Raw genomic sequence first — 27656 nt, 5'->3', positions numbered from 1 at the left:
ATTGCAGTGTGAATTGTATTATTCATTCTTTAAAAAATACATTATATATATATATATATATATATATATATATATTTATTTTTTTGTTTCTCAATGGCAGGGAAACCATCAAGAATACAACAGACCAAATTAAAGAACGTGCTACGGACTTTGACATGGCTACTCATGGACTGGGCTTTCAAATGCTTGATGTTTACAGTTCTGTACTTCAAAAATGTGCTGATTCCCAGATAGAAAAACTGTAGAATGTGTAGTTTTAGATGACACTGAAAATAAGGCATCCTTTGCATATATGTTCATTATTTTTAAAAAGGGCTTGTTCAAAACATTAAGAACAATTCTAAGCAAAGAAAACCTAAAATAGCATTTTCTGTAAGACATTTTCTTTTCTTTTCTATACACCCTCTTAAATATATATTTAAAAATGTACCATAAAAATACATAAATAAAGGTACTGTACAACATCTCATAGCTATAGTTTCTTGTTTTATTTGTTTATGGTTTAAATATTACCAGTATTAAAATGTAAAACTGCACATACATGCTTCAGCAGACTGATACAGAGCAATACAAAGTACTGGGCCCAATTGTGGAAAAAAGTGCTGTACAGAAGAACCCTCCCGACTTCTCAGCTGTAATGACACCCTGATATGTTCCCCCTTCGAAAGAAATTCAGTTCAGGCTTAGATTTTTATGTTAACAATTGGCTTTTACACTACTCGCTACTTAAAAGATTGCACTTGCACTTTCTATGTACTACAAATCATATTTTTACAACTTCTATTTACAAAGTGTTACAATAATGCATATTTTAAGTTTTATTTAAGTAATCTGATTAAGAGAGAAAAGGGAGACATACCATATCAAATATCGACCAACTTGGCCAGAATACAATCATCAGCAATTGGAACTATGCAACATATATTTTATTTTTGATAACATGCTGCCACTATAAATATAAATAGCTATTTCACTCTTACTTGAAGAGACCTTTGAGGTCCTTAACAGTTGTAATTAACCTCTATACTTAGTCCAGTTTTGTGTGCTTTCTATAATTCAAAAATAAAGGCACGGGCTCATAACAGCACACGTTCAGCTCGATTTTAGTATCTGATTCTTTGTTCTGCTACCAGTTATTCTTTTTCTAAAGGAACAGACTTTGAATTTGGAATCAGGTCTATGGGTATATAAAGCTCGATTAAGGGGTTCTTTGAGCTGATATGAATGCATGTCTATAGCATAGCTTCTTGCTCTTTCAATGCGTTTTCTGTAAGCATGCAGCCTTATCATTTTTATTTTATTGCTGGCCATGCTATACTGTCCAGATGCTAGTTGGTGTGCACGTTTTACTACAGCATTCAACTCTGGAGATTCCTTATAATCACTGCTGTCACACCACTCCTATAAGTCTGAAATCATCTTCTTTACACACAGCTGTTTATTGTGTGATTGACAATTTGCTGTGGTATTCGCAAAGCAGTCAGTTACCTCTTGGTTAGGGTTCTGTGTACCAATTTACTCAGAAAGTCTTAGACAGACACATATTTCTCCAAGACTATTGGCAAGACAGGTACGCTGTTGGTTTAGCATGTGTACTACTCCAAAACTACCAGCACAATGTACAATTAAATGTTTTCCATCCCACTCATAGCAATGCTGTTCATTTAGTGAACTGGCTAATTCTTTTCGAATTCCATCAATATCAATCCCCTGTTCTTTGCACATAATTTTTGCAAACTCAATATGCTTGCACAAATTACCCCTTTCAGAAACGGCGCATTCACATTTCATGCTAATTAAATCCACAGCATAACATTTTGCTTTATCTGCTTCTGAAGGCACTGTGCAATGGCCACCTGATTTGTAAACAAAATTATTTTGAAGGCCTTTGTTGTTCATACGTAATGCAGATTCTGCAGTATCCTGTGTTTTGGAATCAGAAATCCTCTGAGCACCATGAAGATCTTCCAGATACCTGCACCATATACAAGACAGAATACAATTAGTAGAGCAATATTCTATTATTCACATGCTAAAAGTTATGGGTTGTGTAAATTATATACATGACAAAAATGCATTTACCTGTGGTACACTATCTCCTTATTTGAACAAATACTGAAATAAATGTACACAACAACTTTATGTTCTAGAAAATTACAAATATAAAGTATAATGTATTTATTTTTTGAAATTCAACACTCATTTGCAACACTAGACCACATAAAAATGCTAGTATTGGAAATGTTACACAAACCTGTAGTAAGTGACCACCTTGGTATTAAGTAGTAGAAGTAGTTCATCAACTCGTCTGTTTGCATAGCCATGAAGAAACTGATACTTCATGCTGAAAAAAAATCTATGAAAAAAAAAGCAAAAGCAATTATTTTATTTTTTTTATTTAGTATCACCAATTTTTTTCACTTTATCAGCAATACAACTTGGCTGACCGCAACAACTCCCCGCCTCCTCAGGAGGGATGAGACGAAGCATGCACCCTCCGATACGAGCACTGTCAAAGCCATATGCTATTTTTCGCACTACAAGTCCAGAGCGCCCACCCCCTAGCGTACACATCGTTTGGAGGAGTCGATGCAGCTAGAAATGCCAACGCCCTGAACCTGCAGACGCCTTGTCAATTGTGCGCCGCCCTCTCAGAACTCCTGGCCAAAGCTGGCAATGGCATAGGCAGGATTCGAGACAAGTCTGTCTCTTGCCTATAGTGCTTCAACTTATGTTTTTGTTTTAATCACTATTTTTGAATAATGCATACCTCTCAACAAGGTTGTTCGTTTCACTGTCTTGGTGGTAAACTCTCCATCCAAAATTGGCCCACATGTCTGCATTTCGAAACCAATGGTCCTGTAGATACTGTGAAATTACTGAATTGCCAGTTTCTCTGTCTATTTTGACAATCACTTCCTTTGACATCTTTTCAAACTCGGCAGCATAAAATGAATAAAAATAAATTAAAAAATGTTTACAGAAAGATATGCATACCAAATATTTTTTTTTTCAACAAATACACGTTTGTCAATATACAAATTCTATTTAAAAGATGGGTAGTTTAATTATGGTAAATGGATTATCCATGAATGAGCAACAGTATGTCATTACTGTGGTGAGAAGGAAATTAAAAAACAAACTTTGAACTCATCAATAAAGATCAGCACCTTATGACATTTGCCAACGTGGAAGAAAGAAAGAAAAAAGAAACTTACTGTACTGCATTGTTTTAAGGCAATCATAGACCTAATCACTTCATTTTTTGCAGACAGATTCTGACTGCATCCTCCATCACGTCGGACAATCCAACTGTGTACCGCCTTTAAAAAACAAAAAACTAAATGTTGATAATTATCACTGTCTAAGTCTCTGTTAGAAAGTACTATAGCACATGGTCTGTTTTTTGTTTGCTTTCAAAATTGTAACAATTGTAGACTGATTCTTTAAAACTTATTGTATATTCGTTTTTTAATTAGTTTTGAATTTGCTATGTATCATGGATTGTGTAAATTACATAATAATAATGAAAATTATAATAAATCAAGTATAATCAAATCTAAGTATGAAGACACATGTAAAATGCAATTGGAATGAACAGTTTTCTGACTCTGCTACTTTGTTTCACTTTTGTTAGATCACATTAAGGAACAATGTTTTCATTTTTTATCAATCAGATTGTCATTCAATTCCCTTCCTGTAACCTTCAGACTTAGGAGATACCAAATTTCTACCATATTTTTTATTTTATTTTATAATGCACACAAGTTTGCATTCTGTCATTTTGCCAAAAGTTGGTCTGGGAGGAGGCAGATATTTTTCTGAATATATAAGGCAGGGGTAGGCACCCCTGGTCCTGGAGTGCCACAGACCAGTGATTCCCAACCCTGGTCCTGGAGGACCCCCTAACCTGCTGGTTTTTGTTCCAACCGAGCTTGCCATTACTTAATTGAACTAATAATTTGCCTAATCAGAGCCTTTTAATTCTTTTAAACAGTTGGGGTTCCAAGTTAGGCATAAAATTGTATAAGGAACTTGAATTATCCAACTTTTTATAAGTTACATGATTTAAATTAAGGGTTCAATTAAGTAATTGAGAACTCGTTGGAACAAAAACCAGCAGGGTAGGTGGTCCTCCAGGACCAGGGTTGGGAACCACTGCCACAAACACTTCAGTTTTTTGTTTACCCCAAGACCCTTAATAAATTCATTGACTCATTGATTAGCTTAATTTATCAGAATTACCATTTGTTCCAGGGATTTAATAATTGATGATTAAGAGATACCTACAAACTCTGCAGGATTGTGGCACTCCAGGACCAGGGTCGCCTACCCCTGATATAAGGCTTTAAGACCTCATATGTGAATTCTACATTATGGATATAAATACCCACTCTCAAGTACTTTTATACCAAGTGTAATTGAAATCAGTAGGTTATCTGTAGATATATTTAAGTAATTAGACATTGAGGGTCGATTGCACTGTACCAGTTAGTCCACTTGATTAATCTAACTAGTGCAGGACTGGCTAACCCTGGTCCTTGAGAGCCACAGGGTCTTCTGGTTTTTGTTTTAACCGAGCCCTTGATAACTTAATTGACATTATTAATTGGTCTTAATTGGTCTTAATTCCCATGGGTGCCAGTTGATTAGTGTTTGATGATTTAGAGAGACCTATAAAACCTGCAGGATTGTGGCTCTCCAGTACCAGGGTTGGCCACCCCTGAACTAGTGGAATGAGGAGATTTTGGACTACAGTTGAAATTCTGTTCAATATTTTTCCATGCCATTGTACGTAATACAACATTCTCGTCTTCTTTGCTGGTGCTGTCAACTTCGTTAATGTAGTTTTTAATTAGGTGTACTAAATACATCTTTTCCTCTATTGAAAATTTTGGAACTCTTTTAGATGACATTTATTCTACTGTAGGGTTTTTAAACTGTTAAAAGTTTGATGTGACTTATCTTCTGCATTGCTTCTGATATTGGTCCACATGGGCGGTCTAACGTGTTCTGCATGTTCACATCAGCTGAACCAGTTCACATGATTAACTATTTTGTTTTGGTACGGTGCAATCAGGTCTAAGTTGCAGCATTTGCTAGACTGCATTTTAATCCACTTGGTGCGGACCAAAGTCATTGCTACACTGCAATCAACCCAGAATGACCCCTAACCGAAAGTGGTTTTGTTTTTTTACCTGAAGAACATGGAACCAGCACAGCAACACCTTTGCATAAGGAAATACTGTGTGTACTGCATTGATTTCTTTCATGTCCCTATCTACCATGACACACCTGCAAAGAGAAATATAAAAAGGAAGTAGTACTTAATCTGTCTATCACTTTGTAAATTAAGAGAGCTGCATACAAAGCTGATTGTACCGCTACAAGGCTGCCAAATCGGGTAGCGTGAGATGGGGGGAGTGGTTGATTGCTGCCATACTTGTAGTTTTACTGGATGGGCTGCTAATTTTCTTTTTAAACAAAATTCTACATAATAAGATAACTATATAAACCAGATTAAACTCGGTTTTAAATTAAACCCTATATTGGCATTATGTTGTTTCAAATATCACATTTTATGTTCATAATAATTTTTATATCAAACGACACATTACCACCCCAAACATTCTAAAGTATAAGCTGTAAATTATGCAATCATGAAATACCATTGCCATGTAAGTTACTCATCTTAATCTGTTTATCCTTTGCATTTCATACATAAACTTCAACTATGAATTTTGAAAAATACCTTGGCTGAAACTCTCTAACAGCTTCCTGAACTTTTTTCAGACACAGTGACAAGCTGTCACTGGATTCCTCACTCACAATAAAAAATGCTACAGGTATTCCTCGGCCTTGGTTGCTCTTCACTAGCATAGCATAAAATGCAAAATCATACTGAGTTATGCCTTTGTATGTTGCATCAAGGAAAATCATTGTTGGACCATACTTTTTCAACTGTTCAATTTGCCACTGAGAACTAAATACTATTATCAAGGGTTGCTTTTAATTGTGAGAGAGAGGCTGATAGTACACAACATTATCCTGCAAATTGGACTTAATCAGTTTGTCAACACTTATGCAGTCATTTCCATCCATTCGTGTGTGTGCATAAAAGCTCTTCTTTATTACTTTAATGTCCTCTGGTGCCACACAGAATCTTCTGTCTGTGATGTCACTTTTTTGTAAACTCTGTGACCAATCTTTGCATTTGAGCATGATCTCGCCATTTGATAGACCCTGGGATATGCACATATGAATGTAACCCATTAGTTCTTCATCAATACGATTCACTGCATTCTCCTTAGGGTCTTCTAGATCATGGCCAGAGTGCTCTTGCATTAAACGCACAATGCACCCTTGTGTAGAATTGTTGCTCACAAATGTAAAAGAAACGTACGCTCCACATCTATTGGCACGAGTTATTGAAGGTGCTCCTGAGGATTTACCTTTTGGTTTATTGGACCTTTCACATCGCCACTGAAAGTGATTTTCCCCTTTTTTTGATAGCTACAAATGTGCCAGTTCCATTCTCCTTAAGACATGTCAAGTGATTTTGCATAAAATCCTCTCTTGAATCTCGTTTTACAATATGTATCGTTCTCTGCACACGTGCGCCAGACTCCTTGCGCAGAGAGTCTTCAAGTGATGAGATCCAGAAACGTTCCATTATCTCACTAAAAGGAAGAAAAAAAAACGTTAAACAATTTCTCAGTGATGTGTGTCATTCCGTAACAAATCACTCAGAAAAGTTGGATTTCGACCCACATTTAAAGGAACCTTCTAACGTACATCATCAATTCACCTCCTAAGAATAAAACATAGAGAATAGCCTTATGCAAACATTAACACAGTGCCCATCAAATGCCACCAGACATATGTGCTCAATATAAACCAGCCTGCCAGGCATGTGCCCATTATAAACCAGCCTGCCAGGCATGTGCCCATTATAAACCAGCCTGCCAGGCAAGTGCCCATTATAAACCAGCCTGCCAGGCATGTGCCCATTATAAACCAACCTGCCAGGCAAGTGCCCATTATTAACCAGCCTGCCAGGCAAGTGCCCATTATAAACCAGCCTGCCAGGCAAGTGCCCATTATAACCAGCCTGCCAGGCATGTGTCCATTATTAACCAGCCTGCCAGGCAAGTGCCCATTATAAACCAGCCTGCCAGGCAAGTGCCCATTATAAACACCCACTGTAAATCTGCCTTTAAGGCCTCTGTGTTTTAACTACAGTAGTCTTACCAGCTGGTAAATTAATAATTTAGTTTAGAGTAACCAACCTTGTTATTCTGTTACCAATATTTGCTTAAGACATAGTACAGTAGCATAACTTCAGCTGACATGCCTGGTAAGTTTATTATATTTTGTATTATCATTTTTAACAGCAAATCAATTATAAATTATGTGTAACTGAATGTTCACTGTGAACAACTTGCACACACAGTACAGCATAAATACTACGCTGCACATAAAGTGAATAATTAAAATATACGTTTGAACAACAAAACGAGACAAAGGTAGAGATTAAGCATCACTAATATTTGAAATGATAGCTACACTTAAAAAAAAAAAACAGTATATAATACAACTTAACAGAAGAAGATATTCATATTCATATTTAAGGCGTAACTCAACATATTTTAATGCCTTTGTGTGCATACGTTGTGCTAAAAACGGTGTATTTTGAGAAGATGAATAAAACATCCTACCTTTTTCATTCCAAATCTATTCTGCTGCAAAACCTTGGCGCGCAGTTTTCAGTTTGAATGTGAGGGCGTGGAAACAGGCAGCTTTTGCCCTTAGAAGGCGTGTGTCCTTTGTGATGTAACTGAGGAGGAGGGTTTTCGCAGAGAGGTGTTTTATTACACCGTGTAACAATTTATTTTATTTTTTTTTGGTTCCTGGGTAGTAAGTGTTATTTCCTAATTGCTTATGCCTCAAAAGTATAGAAAATGGCTATTATTCCCCACAAACTTTGCTTTTGTGACCAGGACAGTGATATTTTGAAATTTCCAGAACATTCCAGATAGATTCAGTGCTGAGTAAACTTGGAGTAACTTCTAGAACTTTCTAGAACTTTCCAGTAATATAAATAGTAGTATAAATACAGGGGCCTTAAGCCCACAAGTTCAGTTTAGTTCCAGCTGCCTAAGTGGATACATATCTGCATTTTTCTGAGATGGCATCAAGAGGCTGCAAGCATCCGGCTGACGCATTTTGCTATGTCTGCGGCCAATTTATCAAGACAAGTACGAAAAAGTACTCCGTGGAAGCATCTGCTAAGATGTGTGAGGCCTACAAGGCATATTTCGGCATGCCTGTCGGGGATCAAGACAAACCCTGGGCACCTCATTTCACCTGCGAGCACTGCAAAAAAACTCTGGAAGGTAAGATGGACAATTGTTGCTCGGAATTTTATGTTATAAAATTTGTTAAAATTTTTTAAATTGTAAAAGTTTTTAATTTTAAAATGTTTTACAATTTTCAATGTTATTGAAAAAATATATCATATATGAAAAATGTTGTGAGAATCTCTTACACATTAGTCATGGGTGAAATAAATGTATTTTTGTAGGATGGTACAGAGGGGAAAAGAGAGCCATGAAGTTCGCTATCCCAAGAATTTGGTGGGAACCCACTGACCACTCAAGCAACTGCTACTTCTGCATGGTGGACCCTTCCAAACGTCGGACTGGCAAGAATGCACCTGCTATCACGTATCCGGACCTTCCTTCATCCATCACCCCGGTGCCACACTGCCATGAGCTCCCCGTACCCACTCCTCCGGATAGAGAGCAGCCGTCTTTAGAAGAGAGCAGCAAGTCAGAGAGCGAGGAAGACGTTGTAGATCCAGATGACAATTTCAGAGGTGGAGCTGAGGAGAGAAACCCATACTACCCCAACCAAAAAGACTACTCACTTCTAAATCTTTTGTAGTCATTTTTGTATTACTTTAGTATAAATACATGTTAATTTGGATTCATATGTTGTTTTTTCTGACTTTATGTGAACGAAAAGACACAAATTCGACCGTTTTCTCATTGGAAATAGGTAAATTTCAAAATATCACTGTCCTGGTCACAAAAGCAAAGTTTTTGGGGAATAATAGCCATTTTCTATACTTTTGAGGCATAAGCAATTAGGAAATAACACTTACTACCCAGGAACAAAAATTGTGTTACATAGTGTTATCTGCCTAATAGGCAGACCTGCCTGCCAGTCGAAGTTCGGGGCAAACTTCTCCCCTGTGCTAGCCGGTAGCCAGCCGCAAACGTGAAGTGGTGCCTTTCGCTTTAATTGTGCACCGGCTTTCGATGTCCATTGTGTTTGCCTGAGGAAAATAATATTTTAAAAAGAAAAAACCTCAGTGTCTTTTAATAAATGTGAAATATTGATTTCAGTTTTACAGTATGTCCCACAGGAAAACAGTACATAAATAAATAAAACAAGGGCGAAATTGTGCTAATGAAGCAGGACCAGAGGCTGTCTAAATGGTCCCTGCTTAGAGTTATTTTCCGATAAATCCGCCAGCAAATCAATGCATGCATGAGAGAACCGATGCTTATGCCAGCAAACCAATATAGTCACATTAAAGCAATAGATATGCCACAGTAAACCCATACATATGCCATATTAAACCAATACATATGCTAGCAAACCAATATGAATGACCATTGAATGAATGATTTTTTTTTTCCTGAACGGCGCCTCATAGATGCACCAAGTAAAACACATGAGGCATAAAGCATCATATGATTGCAGGTTAACGTGATTGGATAGACTCATAGATGCAATGCAAACAACTCACTCAAACAACACGCCCATAACCAGTATGCTGTTGCACCGCGAGACAGTACAGCATACGGAATTTCCTAACGAGAAAATAAAAAAATTCACATTTTACGACTGGGTTTTCAACGTTTACTCTCAAAATCGGGACAAATGGCGTTCCGACAGTACCTCAATTGGGACGCGGGTCAAAGCCCTTAATTTTGGGACGATCCCGATTTTATCGGGATGTCTGGTCACCCAGACCTGGTGATGGCCTCATAATCGAAAGGAATAGAAAAAGAATTAAAAAGAACATGCACGACAAAAATAACCAAACAGTATTTACCCCCCAAGATGCTTTCCAAACAAACACATTTGGCTGGAAAACCGCCAATCTGGCAGCACTGACTGGGGGAGTAGCCCAGGGGCGGACTGGGATTAAACGGCCGGGGTTCGGGTCCACCGGCCCACTTTTATGTCAAAATCAACATACCGAAATAATAAAAATGAAATAACGCAGCGCACCGTCATGATGAAGTATCTAACAAAACAAAACAAAAAAAAAAAAATAGTTTTAAATTGTTAGGTTAAAACTTCTAGGCTATAGCTACTACCAGGTTTTCAGACATATTAGGGGCGATTTAGGTATGGCAAAGTATAGGCTATGGCAGTTGCCATACCATGGCTTCATGATCTAGAAGTCACAAATAATAGGCTATCCTATTGAAAATATCAGATTTTTCCGTCTACAAAATATTTTTCTATTCATTATTCTTTGTCTCCTCACGTCTCTCTGTCTGCCACCGCTTTGCCTTCAGTGAATGCAACATTGTATCAGAGCTAGATTCTTTTGCCAATTTGTCCAGTTTACGCACCACGGATTATTTCATTGATGGCTCTGCTGTATGCAATTACAATTTTCTGTTTACAGTAATCAGTGGTCTAAGATCTAATTGCATATCAGACTATTTTAAACACAAGATTGCCGACAGTTGGTAGGCTATTATTTAGTATTTGTATTTACTGTAAGCAAATAAACATGAGTAGCCCATTTATCAAGCAGAAATAAACCATTCTCCGCACACCAATACCAACCTCAGTAGGCCTAATAATAAACTGTAAAGTATAAACACATATCTTATTTATCAACTCTATAAACCATCACCGACCTCACACAGATTGCGGTCTCTCAATAGGCCTAATAAAAAAAAAACTGTAAATTCTAAACACGTTGGCTCATATTTAGCAATTCTATAAACCATTTGCAGCACTCAGCGCCAATAGCAACCCAAAATTACAATATAATCAGAACCCCTAATTATATCTCAAAATACAGTCAACTACTTCACTCAAATACAAGTAAACGAGACTGTCCTACCTTACGTCGCCAGCAGACGTCGCAGCAGTGCACACTTCTCTGCAATCCTGTCAATAACTCCATCACTGTCCAGGGCCATCAGTATCTCTTTCTCTGTAGACATTAGCATGAACCCTTCCAAGTGGTCTTGGGACATAGTGCTTCTCAGTCTATTCTTGACAAACTTCACAGTAGAGAAACACCTTTGACATGCTACTTGTGTTACTGACAAATTCAGGAGAAATGTGTAGCCCAAACCAATTACATGATAGGCATCAGTCAATAAATTGTATTGGGGTAGAATCAAATAGCAACATATTGTGCAGTTTTGCATGAAGTGCAAGTTTTGTTCTCTAGCTCCAGCTCTTCTTCACATGGTCCACTGTTTCCATCCTCTTCAGGCATCTCACTTGTTGTTCTGACCCTGTATCTATCCAAAGCTGACATCTTCAGTCTGTCCCACTGTGTTAGGGTGATAACAAAAATGTGTCCAGCTCTTTGGACTGAGGGCGTGTGAAGTAATCAAAGCTACTAGCTGACCCCAACCCCCCCCCCCCCCCCCCCCCCGCCCCCCACCCCCCCCGCCCCCCGCATTCACTTCAAATGCCTGCATCTTGTCTCTCTCTCTCCTTCTCTTTCCTCAGCTGTTGTTCTCTCTGCACTGGACTCTGCAACAACATCCATTCTGTCCCTTTCTCGCTCCTCAAACTCAGCTGCATCAGCTTTAATATGCACAAAATAACAACAGCAATCAATTTAATGAATACCTTTAGCAAACTTTATTATAATTTGAAAGAATACTCACAAGAACATGGCTTGTTTAATTTATAAAACGGATAGTTCCGATCCTCCTCTCTGATTGGTCAAAACAGCAATCCAGCCGTGCTATATTCAACCATAGGCCGCTGTTAGGCCTTCTCACTGTTCCATAAACTATATCTTTGCGCAGCAACCTAATCAACATCGGTTTAAATATCAAACCCAATCAAATTCATGTGAAACGATTGCTTTAAAATTTGGGATTTTGTTAGTGTGATACAATACATGCAATGTGAAATCTACGATGCGAGTGTCCAGTAGGGGGCAATACTATAGCCAAATGACATGTCAATAGTTATATAAATAAAAATTGGCTAATACCACCATCAGCTCGGCTTGCCATGATTTTGTTTCAGTTTATATCAGGGGTAACCAGCTAAATGGTGGAGAGAGAGAAGCAACCTGGTAAATGTTTGAGCTAATGTTTTTTTTTTTTTTTTTAGTAACCCAGCTAGCTAGCATAGGACGGCTAGTCGATTTGCTAGCCGAGCTTAGCATAGATATACGTAGCTGACTAGACCTCAAAAAATGACTAACGTTACAAATATTGGTGTAACTGTTTTATAAAAGCAATAAGGTACGAGAGGCCGTGATATATTGTGTATATAATCACAGCTAGGGCATTATTAGGTACGAGGCACAGCCGAGTCTAATCTATTTTAATGCAACCATGAACTCTACTCCTTGTACCTGCTGTGGTCGACTCTGCCAGTGTCATTTTCTTCAGTGGGCTCCCTAGGCAGAGTCGGCTGATTACTGGCATCCTGACGTCCCTCGCTCTCCCTACTTCCAGCCGGCCTGCAGAACATGTCTGTTATTATTATTATTATTTGTTTATTTAGCAGACGCTTTTATCCAAGGCGACACACAGAGACTCGGGTGTGTGAACTATGCATCAGCTGCAGAGTCACTTACAATTATGTCTCACCCGAAAGACGGAGCACAAGGAGGTGAAGTGACTTGCTCAGGGTCACACAATGAGTCAGTGGCTGAGCCGGGATTTGAACCGGGGATCTTCTAGTTACAAGCCCTTTTCTTTAACCACTGGACCACACAGCCTCCTTATTTATTATTTATTATATAACTTATGTTATTTTTGTGCATTTTGCGGCATCTGCCTCGAGAGACTGTTGCCGTTTGTCTCTAATCTTTTCTGCCTCACCTTTTCTTTTTCTCTCAATTTTTTACACTGACACTCATCCACTATCAATACAAGAGGTTCAAACGAAAGACAAAATCTGGTTGACCAATCACGTTCTAAGAAAATCCGGGCAAGTCCAATCAGGGAGTGGCCACTCCTCGCCCCCCCTTAGATATTGCGATATTGGATCTACCCAAGAGATGACTGGTGTGGTGATGTGTGCGCGCGACAGAGAGCGAGACTGCTAATTTAATAACAGCACAATTCTCAGCATGTAATGGGAAGAAAAAAATAATAATTATAAATCAAACGTAGACCAGCGGCCCACCTGGGAGTCTCCCGCTTGTTCAAGAAAATCTGTATTTTATTGGCGTTGTGCTACTTTCAGATTTAGGACTATACCGCTGCATAAAACATAGATACTGCTTTTACATTTTGTAAAATAACTATTTAAAAGACTAGTAGCAGATAATATACTTTGTATGGCATTGTTTATTTTTTCTTTTCTTTTAGAAAGAGGTTGCTGACGTGGGACTTGTTTTTACCCGTTGGTTATACTGTAATAATTCAAAGGCTTGGAATGCCTATCAGCCAACCAGGACGCAGATATCTCTCAACCCATTTTATAAAGGTGTATATCGTCCCCTATATAGAACCGACTACATTAGAAATTTAAAAAAATATAAAATAAAATAAATCCTACCTCATCACGTGATGCGGGCTCCTTCCCGTGTACAGTCTGGCTTCCGGAAATGTAGTAGAACGTGTTGTCTTTCCGGTAATTAAGAACGCCTCGTTGTTATTAGCAGCTTCTGGAGGGCGCGAGTTGGTGAGTTGCAGTGGAACATTAATTAATGATTGCTTTATGCTTTGCTTTTAATCTTTTGGACGGATGTAATTGCTCTGTTTCGTTGATTAATTTAGTTATCTGATGGTAGCTAAGCCTCAATTGTATTTGGTCTCAGTAAGCAATATGTGAAGCGTTGTTTCCATTTTAATTTATATTAAACGTGTTATCAGTATTATTAATATTACTATTGTTGTCATTATTATTTCCAGTGAGAGGAGTGTGATTTATTAGATTGTACAGGTGTAGTACGCTCAAAACACTCCACCAGTCACTTTCAAAACACAAGTCACGTTCATAATACGCAACTTCTACGTTCAAAACAACACACTAGTACTTTCAAAACACTCTGACGCTCTCAATTCATAAAGGCCCTGGCCACACTATGCCTGTAAACCGTATTAGCTGCCTTTAAACTGCTGAAAATGCTACGCAGCGTAATGCCGCACTCGAAACCACAATAATAATAATAATAATAATAATAATAATAATAATAATAATAATATTTCTGTCGGTATAATAATGTATATTGAACTGCAATTGCTTGACCTCAGTCAGAAAATCTGCCTTTTATCATTGCTGAAAGAGGACCCATTGGACACAATCATTTTGTTTACTTACTGTGGCAGCTACACGCATGGACAAATACTGTACAGTAAACTGGGGTCCTACTAAAAGGAAGATGGGATGATTGCCTGCAATAAATCCTCCATATACTAGATGGCAATGCCTAGTTTCTGTCAATGCCAAAGAACACTACAGCTACTGAAATCACTGTTTTCTAGCTATTTTAACTAGGAACATGGGTATAAGTTTTTATTATATGTAACAGAAATGGTAGCTATACTATTTGCAATAGTTAAAATAGCTGAAATAAAGCCTAAAAAAGCAGTCATATTTTCAGATTCATTGAGTGTTCTTATTGCATTAAAAGGGGAGTTTAATGATAGAAGAGATATCATGTTTGAAATAATGCAACGATATAAGGAATGTACAATAATGGGGATCAAAGTGATTTTAGTTTGGATTCCTGGTCACTGGCATTCTGGACAATGAGATGGTAGATCTGACAGCAAAAAATCTGTTAAAAAGAGAGGAAATTGATGTGGTGATTCCTCTGGGATCGCAGGAAATGGGAGGCCATGTGAAAAAAATGATAGTAAAAGAGAAAGGCAGAAGAGATGGGATGAAAGCATAAAAGGAAGGTTTTATCATAATATCCAGAAAGAGGTGAACAACAGTTGGGTGAACAAAGAATTGGGAAGGAAAGAGGAAAGAGCGTTGGATAGGTTAAGGATTGGGCATAGTTCTTTAAATGAACATCTATTAAGACTGGGGAAACATGAAGATGGAAAGTGTGAAAAATGTAAAGTAGCTGAAACAGCAGAACATTATTTATTGAAGTGTGAGAAATATAAGGAGCACAGAAGGAAAATGGAGAGGAGGCTGAGAGAAATTGAGGTATATGAAGTCAATATAAAGAACTTGCTGGGAAAAAGAAACTGAGGTATATGAAGTCAATATAAAAACTTGCTGGGGAAAAAGAGAAACTGAGGTATATGAAGTCAATATAAAGAACTTGTTGGGAAAAGGGAAAGAGGAAGGGAGACTGAATAGAGAAAGGGTACTGACGAAATATATAAAGGAAACAGGAAAAGAAGGAAAGTTATTATAAATAAAGATGACAGAAAAATAAAACAAAGACAGACAAAGGATTACAGATAGAGGGCGCTAATCCTCTAAAATAATAGATGGAATGCGCCCTATAGATTAACCAGAAGAAGAAGAAGTTGTTTTTATTTTATTTCATTTATTATTATTTTGTGGGAATATGCCAGCTTGTTTGCTGGGTATTCTACATTGTTTTATGAGGCAAGCTGGGGGAAAAAATATTTTTAGTGGTAAGATGTTTTATAAAAGTTTTTATTAGGGAAGATGGCCAAGAAACACTGTGATCTCAGAGTGCGGTTTGGAAGATATGGGCTCAGTAACTCCTGCAAATAACTAGGTGCTAATCCATTCAGGGCCTTGTAAATTAACAGCAAAATCTTAAAATTCTATACTGCACATGGATCCTGTGTAAAGAGGCTAAAACAGGGGTAATATGTTCCCTTTTCCTGGTTTTAGTCAGAATTCTAGCAGTGGTATTCTGAACAAGCTGCAAGCGGGATACCACACGTTTTGGGACACCAGAAGAAAGTGCATTACAATAATCAATTCTACATTAGTCTCTCTGCGTCAGATACTGAAATAATTGGTCTAAGTTTGGCTATATTTCTCAAATGGTAAAAAGATATTTTAGTAACTTCCCTAATATGATTCTCAAATGAGAGATCAGGATCAAAGATGGTCCCCGAACTCTTAATTTCTAGTTTAAATTTTGATGAGAGATTACAAGGGTCAAGGTCATGTAATCCCACATTTCCTTTTAGTTGGTTCTGTGCATTTGAGAAAGGAGAGGAAGACTCATGAAATTAACTGGAGACTGAAGTTGAAGAGAAGCAATTACCCTCCACAGTACAAACTAAAACGGTGTGCTGCTTTTTATACAAAAAAATGAGAACAAGCGGGTTGCGTAGAGGATTTATACTGGACCCTGACGCCCCCGATAAAACGAGGGAGTGGCTGTACAGTATTTGTTAGCCTATTTGTTTTTCTATGGGTCTCTCGCTATATCGCGGCCCTCGATATATAGCTGATTTGTATTGGACCCCGACACCCACGATATATCGAGTGGGTGGTGCAATAGGTATGAAGCACATTTTCATTTATATATTTATACATCGTACCTTCATTTAAAAGCTGTTGTTTCCTTATGGGCTGGTCTATGATAATGTGTGACTATGAGTGGCAATTTCAATAGAATAGAATCCTAATTTAATGAGTCATAATTACAAGAGTAACAAGAATATTAATAATTGCCAGAATGTGATTTACAATCTATCTTGAAACAGTGAAAACATGGATCTGTTGAGGACATGTTTTTATGCATACAGCGCTGGCCAAACGTTTTGCTTCACCCTATAGAATGAACTAATTCTGCTTCATAAAATCGATTGAAATCTGCTGAATAAGGTTACGTTACGTGTTGAATTACACACCGCATTGTCTCGACCCTAAAATGCTAAGTGATGTGAAGGTTTTGGCCACAGCTGAACATCTTACGTGGTTAATGGATGATCAGTTTGTTTTGTTTTTTGTCAGGGTGAGCGATGTAATCTTTACAAAAAAAAAGTAAGGAATCCTATTAATTTGGTGGATTTGTGGTTTTACTGCATTGAGGTTAAACAGACATAGAATCCTATTAATTTAGTGGATTTGTGATTTTACTGCATTGAGGTTAAACAGACAGATAGAATCCAATTTAGTGGATTTGTAGTTTTACTGCATTGAGTTTAAACAGACAGATAGAATCCTATTAATTTAGTGGATTTGTGGTTTTACTGCATTGAGGTTAAACAGACAGATGCACTTTTAACTTTTCAGGACGTTCTATATAGTAATAAACCTGGGGAATGTCTACTGAAATTAAAAGTAGCAGTGGTAGAAAGGTTTAAATGTAATACTCCACTCCTACGATGGATAATACAGTATAAGAAAGTAAAGAATAGTAAGCTTGCATCATGGACATTAGAACTTTATCTTCAAATGCTAGAAGTACAATCACCTTATTAATGTTACTGTTCACATTCACTACATTATTTCAAACACAAAAACAAATATGGATGAGACACCTGAACAGCACTGCAAGGCGGGATGGATGCAACATGTCCCCCCAAAAAAGAAAAGGCTCTATCTTTACAAAGCAAGAACATAAGAAAGTTCACAAACGAGAGGAGGCCATTCAGCCCATCTTGCTTGTTTGGTTGTTAGTAGCTTATTGATCCCAGAATCTCATCAAGCAGCTTCTTAAAGGATCCCAGGGTGTCAGCTTCAACAACATTACTGAGGAGTTGGTTCCAGACCCTCACAATTCTCTGTGTAAAAAAGTGCCTCCTATTTTCTGTTCTGAATTCCCCTTTATCTAATCTCCATTTGTGACCCCTGGTCCTTGTTTCTTTTTTCAGGTCGAAAAAGTCTCCTGGGTCGACATTGTCTATACCTTTTTAGGATTTTGAATGCTTGAATCAGATCACCGTGTAGTTTTCTTTGTTCAAGACTGAATAGATTCAATTCTTTCTGCCTGTCTGCATATGACATGCCTTTTAAACCCGGGATAATTCTGGTTGCTCTTCTTTGCACTCTTTCTAGAGCAGCAATATCCTTTTTGTAACAAGGTGACCAGAACTGAACACAATATTCTAGATTAGATCTTACTTATGGATTGTAAAGTTTTAACATTATTTCCCTTGATTTAAATTCAACACTTCTCACAATATATATCCGAGCATCTTGTTGGCCTTTTTTATAGCTTCCCCACATTGTCTGGATGAAGACATTTCTGAGTCAACATAAACTCCTAGGTCGTTTTTATAGATTCCTTCTTCCCATATGATAATTATAATGCACGTTTTTATTGCCTGTGTGCAGTACCTTACATTTTTTTCTATTAAATGTCATTTGCCATGTGTCTGCCCAGTTCTGAATGCTGTCTAGATTATTTTGAATGACCTTTGCTGCTGCAACAGTGTTTGCCACTCCTCCTATTTTTGTGTCGTCAGCAAATTTAACAAGTTTGCTTACTATACCAGAATCTAAATCATTAATGTAGATTAGGAATAGCACATGACCTAATACTGATCCCTGTGATACACCACTGGTTACCTCACTCCATTTTGAGGTTTCTCCTCCATTTTGAGGTTACCTCTAATCTTTTATGCGGGACTTTGTCAAAAGCTTTCTGGAAATCTAAATAAACCATGTTGTATGCTTTGCAATTATCCATTGTCAATGTTGCATCCTCAAAGAAGTCAAGCAGGTTAGTTAGACACAATGTCCCTTTCCTAAAACCATGCTGACTGTCTCCCAGGATTTTGTTACCATATAGGCAATTTTCCATTTTGGATCTTATTATAGTTTGCATAAGTTTACATATAATAGAAGTCAGGCTTATTGGTCTGTAGTTACCTGGTTCGGTTTTGTCTCCCTTTTTGTGGATCGGTATTACGTTTGCTATTTTCCAGTCTGTCGGTACAACCCCTGTGTCAAGAGACTGTTGCATGATCTTGGTTATCGGTTTGTAAATAACTTATTTCATTTCTTTTAGTACTATTGGGAGGATCTCATCCGGCCCAGGGGATTTGTTTATTTTAAGAGCTCCTAGTCCCTTTAACACTTTTGCCTCTGTCATGCTAAAGTTATTTAAAACTGGATAGGAACAGGTTGACATGTGGGGCATGTTGTCTGTGTCCTCCTTTGTAAAAACCTGTGAAAAGTAATCATTTAATATATTTGCTATTTTTTTTTCTTTGTCTATGATTTTGCCATTTGTGTCTCTTAGACATTTAACCTCCTCTTTGAATGTTCTCTTGCTGTTATAATATTGGAAAAAACATTTTGGAATTGGTTTTAGCCCCCTTAGCAATATTGATTTCTATCTCTCTCTTGGCCTTTCTAACTTCCTTTTTGACTTGTGTTTGCAGTTCATGTACTGTTTCTGTGTACTTTGTTTTTGGTCCCTTTTAAACGCTCTGTAAAGTGCCTTTTTTCGATGAATATTTTTTTTAATTGATCTATTAAACCATTTTGTTTTAGATTTAGATTTGTAATTGTTTTGCGCCTCTAGTACTACATTTATTAAAAAACAGCCATCCTTTTTCTGTGGATGTTTTCTCTATTTTACTCCAATTTACTTCTCTTAGTCTCTGTTTCATACCTTCATAGTTTGCTTTTCTAAAATTGTAAACCTTCGCTTTAGTCATTACTTTTGGGTTTAAAAATCACTTCAAATGTAAGCCAATGGTTCTCTTTCCTCTAAATGTACATGTGGGTTCTCAGAAACTGATAGGGAGATGGAATTTGTGGCCAAATTTGACTTTCCAACTCAACGGTGTGTAGACGATTGTGCATGTGTTGTCAGGAAATGTAAATTAAATCCCAATACAAAGGAAGAAAAAATGCAATATTTATTTTTTTTAGATCGGATCATCCTCAAAGACCTCATTCCTAAAGGAAATGCATTGTTTCCAGATCTCATTTGCTAGTTTATTTGATACATGTCCATTCTGCAAACATTCTGAATCAGCTGGAGATATATCTAAGGCTTTGGGGACGTATATTGAAATAACACAGTGCTGCTATAATTGTGGGCAGGTCCCTTCATTAGTTGGAAATGAGAACAACTCTGTCTTGATTTTCTTTTCCCCGCAACCACTTACACAGCACAGAGTATAAAACAATGTGTGTATAAAACATGTGGATACGATTCTCAATGAGAGCTGAGGCACCTCTGTACTTGCCTGCATGTTTCCAGCTCCATCATAGCATTGACCTACACAGCATGTCATGTCCAGGCCAAGATTCCTAATTATTTTTAAAATCAAGTTTGCAACTGCTTACCCTGAGACACCATCTTCACACTCCCAAAAATCCCACAAAATCTTCTCTGATATCATTGTTTTGGTCAACGTAGCGTAAAATTGCTTGAATCCGTGGCTTCGTCAGCAAGAATTGAGAATGGGCCACACTTCTGTATATCACTGGCCAGTTTTGTTTGAATCCAAAATCCACTAATGATTTCATTTTGTATCGTCTTGGATTGATACGTGGCATTCTTCTGGGCTGTTTTGAAGTGCTCCTCCAGGACTGTGTCACCTGTGTGAACTCTAAAGATTATCAGGGCATGGGAATTTCCAGTATTGCTTGATGCATTCTCTGCATCACATGTTGCATCATCTCTGTGACCCCTTAAAGATACTGTTTTCACTATAATCTTCTGTCTATTTTTTTTTCCACATGTTCTCTATAAGCTGAATTCAACTGCTGATGTGCAGGTGTTGTAGTTTGTTGCATCACAGATGTGAAATCGTTGCCAGATATTACTGCTGCTTTGTGGAATTGTGATTTTTCTTCTTGCTCTTTCAGTTTTGTAACAGCTGATCCCCAGATGTTTAAAGGACTTGTGTAGAACCTGTCAAGTTTCTCTGCATTTTTTCCTGTTCTGCCAAAAATCAGCCAGTATTTGCAATAGGTTCAATCATCAACTGCTGAATAACTTCATAACTTTGTATGTGTTCAAGTTTAAGTGTGTTTTTATGTAGTCCAATGTCATTTAGATGGCTATTCTCAGCATCTAATTCTGCAAAGACAAGTTTGTTTTTTCTTTTGTTTACTTCTATTATTACTTATTTTATAAAAAAAAAACATTGTAGTAAATTATACAGCTATATTTATCCTCATCTAACTAACCTGAGCTCTTGTCCTCACAATGGCTAGCAGCTGGGCACTGTTTTTTTGGGAGGGCAACATTCTTTCCCTGCACTTTCACTGAAAAACACAGAAATAAAAATATCATCATATTTACAGTATGTATTTTATTTTGAAAAATAATAATACAATCAAACAAGTATTTTATTTAGTATTTGTATCATTATATATTTTTACATATTATAATTTGCGGCAGTGTTTTCTGGAAACATTATAATGTTAAAGTATAACACTGTAAGTATGGGTGTGCAGTAATTTAAGAGAAAACCACGGTAATTTCACTCTTAATATATTCCAGAATTGTGTTTAAACATTAAATCTAAATCTAAAATAATATGCAAAAAAGGTAAGAAGTAATATGCCTAAACAGCCATTTTTGGCCATGGAATCTGTCTTCAAATGCTTTTAAGAAAAGGTTTTGTTAAAGAAAGAAAGTCTCATATGCACAACATAGTCACAGAAATTATTAATAACATAATTTTGTTCTGGTCTAATCAGCTGATACATTGGCGCCTACATTTTTTTAAAACTAACTTTAAGGTTTCATTTTAGGTTCATATGACTTAATAGCTAAACTACCTTAAAGGTGTAAAGAAATGCAATATGTTTTTCGCAGCCATGTCCAGGTGTGCGTTCAATAGCCAGAGTGCCACAGTAGCGTTTTCTATTGAACTCCCTCTTAGCAGAGAGCGCTTCAGTCTGAGGAGCTGCCTACCTTGCTGGATGTTTAGCTACCTAGTATAAACAAAGTGCACACATTCTCATTGCTTGAGCTCATTGGTTGCGTCGTGCTCGAGTCGAGTGTGACCAATAGAAGATCGATCTTTTCTCTTTCTCGAGGTGAGAACATGAAACAAATCTCCGGCGCAGTATTGTTTTTAGGAACACGCTCAAATTATTATTCCATTTAAAATACATCAATAAAAATAAATTCATTAATACATGTTTTGTTATGGTTTTACTTTTTAAATGGTTTAAAAAACAAACAAAATAAAAGGCATTCAGAGGACAGAAGAGTGTCAGGCTGCCACACCATCTCTTTAGGAGGCTGGTCCCTATGGCAGTACAGAAAGGTATTTCTAGGTCAACCATTTTAGAAATAATACAATAAAATAATCATGTGCCAGCAATGTGAGCATCAAGCCCCTGCTAAATATGCAGTGAACTGATTAGGATAAACTGTTTTCCTTTTATGGTTGCCTGGATCTCTTTGAAAGGGTAAATCAATTAAAGTCAATACAGACTTGGTACAGGTGTGAGATTTGATATTGATAAATTCATAATGTGGTGTAAAAATGACATTGGATAACCTGTTTACATGTATAAATACTTGAATTACTCAGTTGTAAATAGGTTCTTTTTAACTGTAGATGTAAAGATTCTACTGTTTTTGTTTTGTCAGGGTAGACAAATTGACATATCTTAATGAGGATCAAAGATGGAACCGGTCCACATTAAAGAGGAGCATCCTGTCCATATTAAAGAGGAGCATCCTGTCCATATTAAAGAGGAAGAGTCTGTCCTGGAACATGTCCACATTAAAGAGGAGGAACCTGTCCACATTAAAGAGGAGCATCCTGTCCATATTCAAGACGAAGAGTCTGTCCTGGAACATGTCCACATTAAAGAGGAGGAACCTGTCCACATTAAAGAGGAGTTTCCTGTCTTAGAACCTGTCCACAATAAACCTGCAGAATCAGAGCTTGAACCTATATTAAATACAGAAGAGGAAAGCATATATACTAATACTGAAGAGGGGACTGACCCAGGTTCAACTCACCAGGAACTTGGTACAAGGGGAAAAAAGTATGTCTGTAATGAATGTGGGAAGAGTTTTACTCGCTCAGGACATCTTAAAGAGCACCACAGAATTCACACAGGAGAGAAACCATACCACTGCAATGAATGTGGGAGGAGTTTCAGTCGCTCTGGACACCTTAAAGTACACAAGCGAATTCACACAGGAGAAAGACCTTATCAATGTAGTGAATGTGAGAAGAGTTTTAGACAGATGGGTAGCCTTATAGGGCACCAGAGAATGCACACCGGACAGAAACCTTATCATTGTAATGAAAGTGGGAAGAGTTTTAGTCAGTCATCCCAATTTAAAGTACGCCAGCAAATTCACACAGGAGAGAAACCCTATACTTGTATTGAGTGTGGGGAGAGTTTCGATCAGGTAGGAAGCCTTCAAAAACACCAGCGGTTTCACACAGGAGTAAGACCTTGTAACTGCACCATATGTGAGAAGAAATTCATTGACTCAAGTGCCCTTAAAAGACACCAGGAAACTCACACAGGAGGGAAACCTCATCACTGTACTGAATGTGGAAAGAGTTTCATTAATTTATCAGAACTTCGAGAACACCAGAAAATTCACACAGGAGAGAAACCTTATCACTGTACTGAATGTGGAAAGAGTTTCAGACAATCGAAACACCTTAAATATCACCAACAAACTCACACAGATGAGAAACCATATCACTGCAGTGAATGTGAGAGTCGTTTCAGGGTCTCTGGGCATCTTAAAAAACACCAGCGAATTCACAAAGGAATTAAACCGCATCACTGTTCTGAATGTGAGAAGACGTTTTATGACTTGGCCTCCCTTAAAGCACACCAGCAAACTCATACAGGAGAAAGATCCTACCGCTGTACTAAATGTGAGAAGAGTTTCTATAACTTAGGAACCCTTAAAAGTCACCAGCAAATTCACACAAGAGAAAAAAAATATCTGTGTACCGAATGTGGGAAAAGTTTTATTCGCTCATCACACTTTAAAGATCACCAACAGATTCACACAGGAGTCAAACCGCATCTTTGTGCCGTATGTGGAAAGAGTTTCAGTCAGTTATCAAAGCTTAAAAACCATTCTCGAATTCACACAGGGGAGAAACCATATCACTGTAATGACTGTGGGAAGAGTTTCAGTCAGCTCAGAAACCTTCAAACACACCTGCGAATTCACACAGGAGTTCGACCTTATCACTGTACTATATGTGGTAGGAATTTTATTGACTCAAGTTCCCTTAAAAGACACCAGAAAACACACACAGGAGAGAAACCTCATCACTGTATGGAATGTGGAAAGAGTTTCACTCGCTCAGAGGTCCTTAAAAAACACCAGCGAACTCACACAGATGAGAAGCGATACAACTGTACTGCACCTGACAAGAGATTCACTGGTTTAGCAGAACTTGAAAAACACCAGCACGTTCACACAGATGAGAACCCTGCCCCTGTGCTGTAGCAAAGTCCACAGGAACCGAGGGCATGGTGCATACACTTTATTGAAAGGTGATCCATGAATCACTTGTGTGAGCACTCCTGCACATGACAAGCTCAGGGAAGACTCCCTTTGCTGCTCAGAACCCACACATTACAGTATTTCTGTTTCTTCATTCAGCTGATTAATCACAGGTTCAAAAGCAGAACATGTCAAACGAATACAATACTAATCCAACAAGAATCATCATTCCAGCGCCACACACTACACATTCCTTAAGATCAATAAGTATGAACTTCAATATAAACTTTGTTCTGGACTTGTTCATGACTGACATGTATTTGTTCAGCAGTTGCTGAGCTTGGCTATCTCTGCCCTAGCCGCAACTGGCTTCATGGTGCCTCAATGAAGAACCAGAGTTGGTTCCAGAATAAATATTTTGTGTATGTTTGAAGATTGCAAATAATGCTTATCCTGAAGGAAAAAAAAAAAAAATTCTTTCAAATTTTAGTTTGATCTTAACTCAAGTCTGCATGTTGCTTCTTAAAGTACATCGATCTTACCTCGTATGAGAATCTCATTAGTATAATTTTGCTGGTCCCATGGTTTTATTAGTTAATGTAGATTAGATTTTTTTTAAAGTCATGACCTTCCTTGTAGATATCTCAATGCTGCACCTCCACTGCCACCTTCCTGCATTCTACATAAAGACATTGCAAAGCAGTGATTGGTTACTGAGGTACCAAGCTGCTTTCTGAAATTCTAGAGTCTTCACACTTCCTATTAGCCAGTTGCTGCTTTTCACATGCGTGAGGCTATGGGGCTGATTTAGTGTACACTGTTTAACTGAGAGCAAGTGGTGTGGCAAGTCTAGGTGTCCGTCCAGCTGCTACAAGTGACTGATTGCTACCTGTGAAGGTGTTCGAGGTTAAAAAGTTTGTTTATGACTTGCAAATAATGGAGCAGTTCTTTACAATGCTCTATGATATGACAGTAATATGTCGTTTTTAAAGTGCAGACTAAGTTCACATTGCAGACGTAGAGAGCTAGTCTTTATTTGCATTCTTGTTACGAGCTGTTGTCTTTAATACAGATTTAATATACATGTATTATTAGTTGGCCAATACATTTAATGATTTCTGTCTTCGTTTAGCTCGTATTAATAAAACTTTTTTTTAAATGTTCCTGTTTCTTGAGTATGCTTGATTGGGATTCCATTCCACTCTTGTACAATTCATGTACAAAATTAATCATATTAGTACCATAACACCACACTAATTATAGTAGACAAATAATACATGGTTTAAGTTCTCTGTGTCAAAAACAACTCACTGGTTGTAAAGCGTAGAGGAGCTGTGACTTGTGATTGAAACAACTCCCTTTCTTGTTTCTGCAGCACTGGAAAGTAAGCTTTCTGTGCAGGTGTGGATTTCTTTGCCTGTTGGACCATTATTCACAAGGTAATGGCAAACAAAGTACCAACACAAATGATTTCAACAACAAATGATTTACAGAACAACTGGGGGTGACAATTTGATGCCTATCTTTCCTCAGTCATACCCTTTACTTGCTAAATAAATTATTGTCCCTGAATCGATATTCATCTCTTCTTTAAAAATATGCTTCAGTGGTACCTTAAATCTGATTAATTTACTACAATGCTGAATGGCCATGTGGTGCATTTGTTCTCTATTTTACCCAAACACGATTTTCCTGACTGATGACTGTCAAGACTGGTACAATATTCAATGCAGTGCTGTCCTTGGCAGTCTTTAGCCACAAACCTATTTTTCAGGGTCAAATGAAGAAAGAATATCGAGTCATTCTGCATTTTTAATAGGCAGATCATATCTGGTTTACCACAGCACTTGTGGGACAGACTGCTCATTAAAATATTTTGCATATTTGTAGACAATTATCTATTCAGGGATTTGAAGACATTTAGTGGAGCCTGTGAGGCAAATGTCTTAATTATGTTTTATGTCTTATGTTTTAATGTGTCCACCACAGATACAAATATTGAAAGTAAAAATACAGTTCTGATTTTAGCAGAATCAAAGGCTCTTAATTATTAGTTGTTAGAATTAAAACAGCAAAAAAAGACCTCCTGCACTGTGACGTGGCTGCTGGACTGTTTTGAGTTAGGTTATGTCTGGGGACCAGGGAGAGAGATCGCTGCCACGGGGGACTTTGAGCAAGTGTCTCATCTGTGTATTCTACTGTTGTAACCAAAAGCAACAAACCTGTGCCAAGAAAATACCTCGATTCGACATTGTTTATACACTTCATGAACCCGGACGGTGTTCTGAAAATCTGAGCCTCCCCTCCAAATGGGCTACCTTCACAAACTGTGCATGTGCACGTCCATTTTGTGACGTCATATGGCACCCCTCCAGAATTTCAGAATTTGCGCTCCCATAACAAGGTACAATAATTTGTGTTTTAAGAGGGCAGCAGTGTGGAGTAGTGGTTAGGGCTCTGGACTCTTAACCAGAGGGTTGTGGGTTCAATCCCCAGTGGGGGACACTGCTGCTGTACCCTTGAGCAAGGTACTTTACCTAGATTGCTCCAGTAAAAAACCCTACTGTATAAATGGGTAATGTAAAAATAAATGTGATATCTTGTAACAATTGTAAGTCGCCCTGGATAAGGGCGTCTGCTAAGAAATAAATAATAATAATAATAATAAGAGATATATATATATATATATATATATATATATATATATATATATATATATATATATAATTGAAAAAAAAGTTTCAGTTTCCATAGAGAAAGTACAATCATTTGCAATCGTCATTGTGTATTCCACTCAGGATAATAATGAAAAAATACATAAATGTGAACTTAAACCAAGTGTCTCAGGGTCTCCCTTTTATTGTTATCGGACCCCTTTTCAAACCCAGTACTAATCACGGACCCCAACTGAGAAACGAATTGACGTAAGTAGCTATATAATGGAGGCCTATGTGGGGGTTCTGATTTTCGGGTAGTTCCTTTTTTTTTTAATCTGGAAGAATTATTTAATGTAAAAAAATTGATCAAAAATGTATGAATATAATTGAGAGCAGAAAAAAAGCAGAAGTATTATTATAAAAACATAAATAAATAAACCCTT

At 37.5% G+C, this 27656-nt stretch overlaps 1 protein-coding gene and 1 long non-coding RNA gene across 3 annotated transcripts; one reads left to right on the top strand and one right to left on the bottom strand.

Annotated features, from left to right (window-relative positions):
• Window positions 1–487: 487 nt before the first annotated feature.
• LOC117971410 (uncharacterized) lies at window positions 488–7925 on the bottom strand. 2 transcript variants are annotated; one of them, XR_009309259.1, is made up of 7 exons: window positions 7719–7925; window positions 6453–6680; window positions 5199–5295; window positions 3219–3323; window positions 2771–2859; window positions 2255–2356; window positions 488–1975 (listed from the first exon to the last, which is right to left on the bottom strand). It is a non-coding gene; the product is annotated as an uncharacterized LOC117971410 (long non-coding RNA). The 2 variants fall into 2 exon arrangements; XR_004663144.2 differs by having other exon boundaries at window positions 6453–7925.
• Window positions 7926–13286: 5361 nt separating this feature from the next.
• LOC131702049 (zinc finger protein 883-like) lies at window positions 13287–25719 on the top strand. The gene is made up of 2 exons (XM_059003614.1): window positions 13287–13926; window positions 22712–25719. The coding sequence occupies exon 2, from the start codon at window positions 22748–22750 to the stop codon at window positions 24557–24559; it is 1812 nt and encodes a 603-aa protein (XP_058859597.1). The 5' UTR covers window positions 13287–13926; window positions 22712–22747; the 3' UTR covers window positions 24560–25719.
• Window positions 25720–27656: the final 1937 nt, after the last annotated feature.

Source organism: Acipenser ruthenus, chromosome 29 (genome assembly GCF_902713425.1).
Source record: "Acipenser ruthenus chromosome 29, fAciRut3.2 maternal haplotype, whole genome shotgun sequence".
Taxonomy (NCBI): domain Eukaryota; kingdom Metazoa; phylum Chordata; class Actinopteri; order Acipenseriformes; family Acipenseridae; genus Acipenser; species Acipenser ruthenus.
Note: the sequence above shows the minus strand (reverse complement) of the source record. Positions and strands in the feature narration are given on the sequence as shown.